This window comes from Arachis ipaensis, chromosome B01 (assembly GCF_000816755.2).
Source record: "Arachis ipaensis cultivar K30076 chromosome B01, Araip1.1, whole genome shotgun sequence".
Taxonomy (NCBI): Eukaryota; Viridiplantae; Streptophyta; class Magnoliopsida; order Fabales; family Fabaceae; genus Arachis; species Arachis ipaensis.
In genome coordinates, this window is record NC_029785.2 from 136,839,830 (window position 1) to 136,847,069 (window position 7,240).

At 30.1% G+C, this 7,240-nt stretch overlaps 1 protein-coding gene across 2 annotated transcripts; it reads right to left on the reverse strand.

The window, feature by feature from the left end:
- Nucleotides 1,836-3,575, reverse strand: LOC107642994 (putative GATA transcription factor 22). 2 transcript variants are annotated; one of them, XM_016346524.2, is made up of 3 exons: nt 3,240-3,575; nt 2,655-3,005; nt 1,836-2,365 (listed from the first exon to the last, which is right to left on the reverse strand). In XM_016346524.2, the coding sequence occupies exons 1-3, from the start codon at nt 3,447-3,449 to the stop codon at nt 2,006-2,008; spliced, it is 921 nt and encodes a 306-aa protein (XP_016202010.1). In that variant the 5' UTR covers nt 3,450-3,575; the 3' UTR covers nt 1,836-2,005. The 2 variants fall into 2 exon arrangements, with proteins under 2 accessions (XP_016202010.1, XP_016202018.1); XM_016346532.2 differs by having other exon boundaries at nt 2,655-3,000; nt 3,238-3,565.

The following is a 7,240-nucleotide window of genomic DNA, read 5'->3' on the forward strand; positions in this document are numbered from 1 at the left end:
GTAAATTAATGACAATATATAATAAATATTAAAAATTGTTATGTTTTGTAGAAATAAATTAAATGTGTAAATTAAAGTTAAATTTAAAAAGTGTTTTATTTAAAATAATTTGTACTACAAAAGATTTCAATGTTGGAGTTGTACAAAATGACATTTTTATTTGGTAGTTTGATTTTTGCATTTATTTTAGTTGATAGACTTAGTCTTCTTATGTGGCGCTCGTCCTCTTTTTTTTATTGGTTGTTGTTAGAGTTGTTGCTTTCTTCTTTTTGTCGTAGGTTCTTATGAATTGTTGAGTTGGATACACTTTCTATTGTATTGTTTGTTCCATCTTTGCATGTATATTCTTCTTCCGAAGATGTGTCTTGAATTTATATGGTTTTCTTTCTCCTTAATCTCTTAATGGGGTGGTGCTTCAATGTTATTACTTTTCTTGAGGGTCATCAGATTTAAAGTTCTAAACCTAAAATAAGTATTGGGTTAGTAACTAATAATTTGATAAATGGGATTATGAAAAGTATATATAGAGTTACCTTATTGTTGGATATTGTGGTGTTTGATTACATGTGTCACAAATGTAGTTGTTTCCTTTTTTATATGCTTTCTTCTGATACTTTTTGGTATTTAACATAATTCAATCCAAATTTGTCATCAATTTCGTTTATAGTTGCTAAAATTGTAAAGATCTTTTTCTATTCCAATATTCAATTTATGTTATCATTAGGTATATGGTATTTGAGTAAATATGAATGTATGATGCATGTTGTGAGTTTTTTTTGTCATACCTGATCATCAGATTCTCATTGCATGGCCATTAAATCTTGGATAGTTATTCGATTTCTAATCATTCTGCTATGAAAGAATGATGCTCTATTGAGTAAGTTTGAGATGTGTAGTTCAGAAATAAATTTCTTGTGCTAAATTTGATATTATTTGAAGGAATATTGATAAGAGACTTATATAAATAGTTTAAATAGTATGAAATTTGAATACTTGTAACGTAAAATTTATTTTGATTAATAATATTATTATGACATTTGTAATATGAATGTTTATTACCTTTAGTGAGTTATTTATAGAAATTAATAAATTAATTGTTGGGGTTATAAATTTATTGTATTGTTTATAACGGTAAGATATAATAAATATAGGAATATGGATTTAATGTGTTTGTAGATTATAAATTTTTTTGTTGATTTGGAAATAATAGTTAATTTGGCAAGAATTGAGTGGTTGGTTCTAAAATTTTGCCAAATAAACGATATTGCTGACATCAACAAGAGAAAAGTGTTGCATGTATAAGGCAAAGTTCGAACTCCCAACACTAACCTAAGTGGACGAGTGAGCTGACCACTCGACCAACTTAAGTTGGTTAACCCTCAAGTGTATGTCTTAACACCAATATAAATAGGAAGAGAAAATTGATAACATCAACATTAGTTTGCACATATATAAATTATTTAAATATGCAAAACTGCATGTGCATGTGCATGTGAAATATATATAACATATAGCTCTATAGAATCATCACTGTCATCATCATAATACAGGGAACCGACTGTGTGTACTGTGTAGCACACGGGAATAAAATTAAACGAGACTCCAAATTAAAGAAGAAGGAATTTGAATAATACTTGAAGGCCTTCCATCTAGCATAATAATAAGCTAATTGAATGTTTATCTAATCATCAAGAGGTTAGGGTTATTACAAGTCATTAATTAATGAAATATGTTGAAGACAAGAGATGGAGATTTGTTGGCCGTAAAAAATTCATTGTCCTTATTCTTCTTCAATAGTTTCCTCATTATCACTAATATTTTTCTAACAAATTAAATAAACTAAACATAATTGATTTCATAACATAAGATAGCATATATAATATCATGTTGCCGTACAAACACAAAACATTCACCTCACAATAGTTAATTATGATGATATCTATATAATTGTGATTAATTAAGATGGCATTGCAATATGATCGAAAACCCTAATTTTTAGAGTAATTCATCCAAGAAGAAGACCATAGGATAAAGCCATGAGAAGGATCGCAGCTTCTTTCTCGTCCTGAGGGAATACTTGATGAACAGCCAAATTCTTGCTTAATAATCTTAATCTCAAATCCTCGAAACAATAATCATTATGATGATGATGATGAGATTGCTTCCCTCTCGCAGCAGCTGCAAGCTTATTGCGCTTCTTTTTCATCAACTCACTACTGCAAGTTTTGGACTTGAGCTGCTTCTCTTTGCTTCTACCAAACTTGTTTACCTCAGCCGCCGCCAGTGTGGTTCCATTTGCTGCCGCAGCAGCCATGGCGGCACGCCTCGCCTTTCTTTGTCGGATACCGCAGGCATTGCAAAGTGACTGCACCAATTCACATAAAATTTCAACATAATTGAGTTAATTAATGAAATGAATTAGTAAATATTGTTACCATGGTACAAAGAGTTTAGGAAAGAAACGAAGAATTATTTAAAAAAATATTATTTTTGTTATTTATATTTCTCATTTTTTATTACAAACTTCTTACCAATATATAGACCAAGAATATACTAAGATTAAACTGGTTATGAAATAATATCCTAATTTTTCTAATTCTCTTTGATATTTTGCTGATTTTGTATTCTAATAGATATTAGGGAAATTAAAGTACCTTGGGGCCTCTTGGTCCACTTCTCCAGAGAGGAGTCTTAGTGGTGTGACAATCAGAGCAAACCCTAACAGTAGGAGCAGTGGTACTGTTGTTGTTGTCATCGTCAGTTCCAATAATAGGAATCTCTTGTTCCTGTTGTTGTTGTTGATGATGATCGGATATCATCATCTTCCGCATCATCCTCATCTTGGAAGGCATCCACTTTGGGATCACTTCTTCTTCTTCTTCTTCTGCTTCCTCTTGTTTCTTATTCTTCCAAATCAGCTTGATGATTCCGCTGCCGTGATTAGGTTTTTCTGAATGATCCCGTGATCCACTACTACAATTAGCATCATCAATCTTCTCATCAACCTAAATTCAAAACAATCAAGACGATCATGATTTCAAAACAAACAGATATCATCAAAGCCACATATATATAGATGGTAAAAACTCAGGTACAGTCGATTCCACGTGAAGTTGATAACTGAGAGTTGTTAGATAATTTGACTGATTTGACTAAATTTTCATCTAACGATTTTTAACTATAAACTTCTTGTAAAATCCCCTGCACTTGAGTTTTCACCTATATAGATAGATAGATACCTTTTGATGAGGTAGGGGGTTGAGGAGGATTGGAAATGAAAGAGAAGAGGGTTGTTGTTGTTGTTGTTGTTGTTGATGGTGAGTAGTAGCGAAGGGGTGCTGGTGTTCTTGGTCATCATCATCATGGCTTAGAGTTAGATCTTGATTGAGATCAAGAAGAGTAGTGGTAGTAGTAGGCATCATGATAGAAGAAGAAGAAGAAGGTATCATGGAGGCATATGCATAAAGAAAGAGAGAGACAAGAAGGGTGCAAGTGATACGTTCTTCCCTTTTGTCCACTAATTAATTATTCATAACATACAAGACCAACAAGAGAGGATACAAGGCTAAAGAAGACCTAATATATATAACAACCATCCTATATTATATATCTAACTTATATCCTCGCCCACAAAAAACACCAATCCTCTTTAATAATAACTAACATGGATATTATTATTACAAGGGCCAACAGGTATTGATTATTAAATATTTCACCAGATTCAAATTAGGAGGAGATACATTTAGTACCATTGCAAAACGTGAATCACAGAAACTGATTCAATTAGCTTCCGTCTCTTCACCCTCATTTCCTCTCCAAATGCCTAAAACATAATAAATCAAAAAATAGATTCAGAACCATTCAATTTACAAAGAAAAAAAAACATCCTAATGCTTAGCATACGCACCATCCACGTAGAGATTTTAGATTCACCCAAAGACATTTGGCTGGTTTTTGGCTAATACCCTCTTGGTTTCCTAGCATTGTTGATGTGTAACCATGCAAAGGTGAATTATGGAATTTTTTTTTGCATGAAAATTTCTAGCAAATATTATTTCTAGCTAACATGAAATTCAGACAACATTGCTTCTAAAAAATATAATTTAGGCAACCTAATAACATAATAATGATACACACACACACAAATATATATATATATATACTTTAATTCAGTAAAGATATGTTTTAAAATATTTTTTTTTCTCTTGACTGGTGATACGAATTTAAAATAAATACCCTAAGCACTAAGTTACTCTTTGTTTATTTTAATATTATAAATAACTAGTACTATACGTGAATTTGTAAATAGTATGACAAAAAAAAAATCTAAGAATATCTCTTTCTTTTTTGTTCTCTAAATTATTTTATATAAAAACACATATAAAGGGTGATTAAATAATTAAGCAAAGCATTTGATCATAGGGTATAGTAAGACATTCACGTGAATTGATGAGAGACAAATAAGACTAGTTAAAAGGACAAAATATAAAAAGGAGTGTGTGGAATGCTACTGCGCTGACCCCATACTTATGACAAAACCTTATCTCTACACACACTTTCTTTTTTACCATTGCAATTTGCAAGACACACACACAACATTATTGATTGCACTCTGTATGTATGTGTTGTTTTTTTCACTCATTAACTAACTCTGAGTGTGTATATATATAGTTAATTATTCGAGACTTTCTTTCCATGTATATTTCTTGCTCGAGGTTTTGAGTAAGGTTAATAATAGGTGAAAAAGAAAGAGGTTGCACGACAAGTTGACAACACAACCTTAGCGTTGCCAAAAATCATTCAATGCTGTCTCTGGCAAAAATGGACAGGTTCAATCAGAATTAGAATAATTTTTCTTTACTATAATATAATATAATATGAGCGAGGCGGCCACACCCTAGTTTTATTTTCTTCATTATTTTTCAGGTCTAGACTTATTTATAAGGTAAGCTAAGTGACATTAATTATTCAAGTGCTTAAAATTTGGGTCGGACCAAAATGTAATCATATCGTTTATGCAAAGTTATGCATGCAAGCTTACGCGTAGCATCAATATCTGTTTGGGAGCCACTCAGATAGATAAAGACCTGAAAACGTTTTTTTATAAAGATGTTTTTTAATAATTAAAATTTAACACATATAATCGATTAAATCGTGTTATTTTTGTTAAAATTAGGCTAGATAAATTGATCTGATCGAAAAATGGTGAATCAAATCTTAAATTAGTTTAAATTAATATTATTTTTTATAAAAAATTACTACAATATCCTATTATAGAAAATAACTAAAATACTTCTATTATATATATTAATTTTGAAAATCCTAAATTTTAGTCTTTTATTTTTTTATCGTAGGGTTAGGATTTAGAATTTTTAAAATTAATATATATATATAATAAGAGTATTTTAATCATTCTCTATAATAAGGGTATTGTAGTCATTTTTTATAAAAAAAATATGAATTTAGACTAGTTCAAGATTTGATTCACTATTTTTCAGTTAAATCAATTTGTCTAACCTAATTTTGACAAAAATAACATGATTCAATCGATTATATATGTTAAATTTTAATTACTGAAAAACATCTTTAAAAAAAGACGTTTTAGACGTCTTTATTTGAGTGGCTCCCTATGTGTTTATGTACATACATATATCTTCTCGATCTTCATAATTAAGTAATAAAAAGAGAAAAACATGGCATAATGATTACCTTTACATATATACATTAGAGAAAAATATTAGTCAATATTTAGTTAATATTATAGTTTTATATTATTAAAAATTAAAATTTAAGATAATAATTAAATATTAATTAAAAATAATAAATTTTATTAACNNTTCATATATACCTAGCTTATTCGACCAACAAAAATAATTTCGTCTGTCGTATATATATGGCTTTAAAATATGTAATAAGGAAATATTAAATCCTAGTTATTTTGTTCTTCAATAAGCGGCAGAAAGGTTATTAAAAAATCCTTAGATACTTTTAGTTACAGATTATAATTCTTGTATCGATCTATCAATTTAATAACAAGTAGTTATTAATGAATATTTATAATAAACTTACTTTAATTTATGTAGTATAAATTAATTAGAGAGCAATTTTTTTTATTTATTTTGAAAACATTTAAAAGTGTCTCAAGATTTTGTTTTTGATATTGGAGTAGGAACGGTGTTTTTTCAAGATGTGGGTTGATGGGGTGTTATTCTTAAATGTGGAACCGTTTAATTAGATAAATAAAAATCGGACCGTCCGATTTGTGAGGAATACAAAAATCGGACTGAGATATTTGTGAAATGGGAAAGTATGAGGAGCCAATGGAATATTTATACAATGTGCACAATGGAAGTTTAGAGAGTATTAGAGATATAATTATTAGTGTTACTTTTTTTCATCAGCTAAAGCTTTTGGGATGAGTGGTATCATGCATGGTATTAGAGCGCTAGATCCGAAAGGTCAAGAGTTCGAACCTTGGTGATGTTAATTTTGTAACTCAATAGCCGTGTCCTATTGTACACATTGTACAAATAATAGATCCGAAAGGTCAAGAGTTCGAACCTTGGTGAAAATTAGATCGAAGGATTATATCACCACTTTTACTTCCATATATAAAAAAAAAAAAGCAGATTTTTCTATCCTCCAAATTAAAAAGATACTTGAAAGGTACGAGACTTGTGTCCGAGTTGGTTGAAGGAAATGGATGAAGGTGAGATAAATCAATTAAATTTAATTATCTGACACACATATTGATTTGCAAATTGCAAGTGCTGGATTATGACCTAAACCAATTAGCATCATGTGTTTTGTGTATGGTTGTGTGTAAATGAAAAGAATGATATGACAAATAAATCGACGTGGAATCATATATATGATTGCACCATTGATAAGGGTAACAAATAATTGGTTCCTATACTCACTAGCTACTATTAGTAAGTACATACCCAACAAGCATTAATAAATAATATGATTGGAATTGTATGTAATTTATATGATGAGAAAGTGGGCTACGTATGCGGTTTATAAATCACTCCTGTAAAATGTGTCAACACTGTCGATGATGGGGACATCATAGAAATGATAATGTAATTTGTGTCTTTAATACAAAGTGAGTCCAAGATTATGGTACTTTTCAAAATTGGCAAGGGGGGGCCATTTCCTTTCTGCTACATGACACTATTTCCCCTCAATGCCAGAACCCTTCATGGCCCCCCTTCTCTCTCTTCGATCTCTCACAAGT

Excerpts from the sequence above, each read along its gene's own strand:
- LOC107642994 (XM_016346524.2), bottom strand. The coding sequence starts at position 3,449 with ATGATACCTTCTTCTTCTTCTTCTATCATGATGCCTACTACTACCACT. Across the intron at positions 3,006-3,239 it reads ACCCCCTACCTCATCAAAAG|GTTGATGAGAAGATTGATGA; the intron begins GTATCTATCTAT and ends TTTTGAATTTAG. Across the intron at positions 2,366-2,654 it reads GTGGACCAAGAGGCCCCAAG|TCACTTTGCAATGCCTGCGG; the intron begins GTACTTTAATTT and ends GAATTGGTGCAG.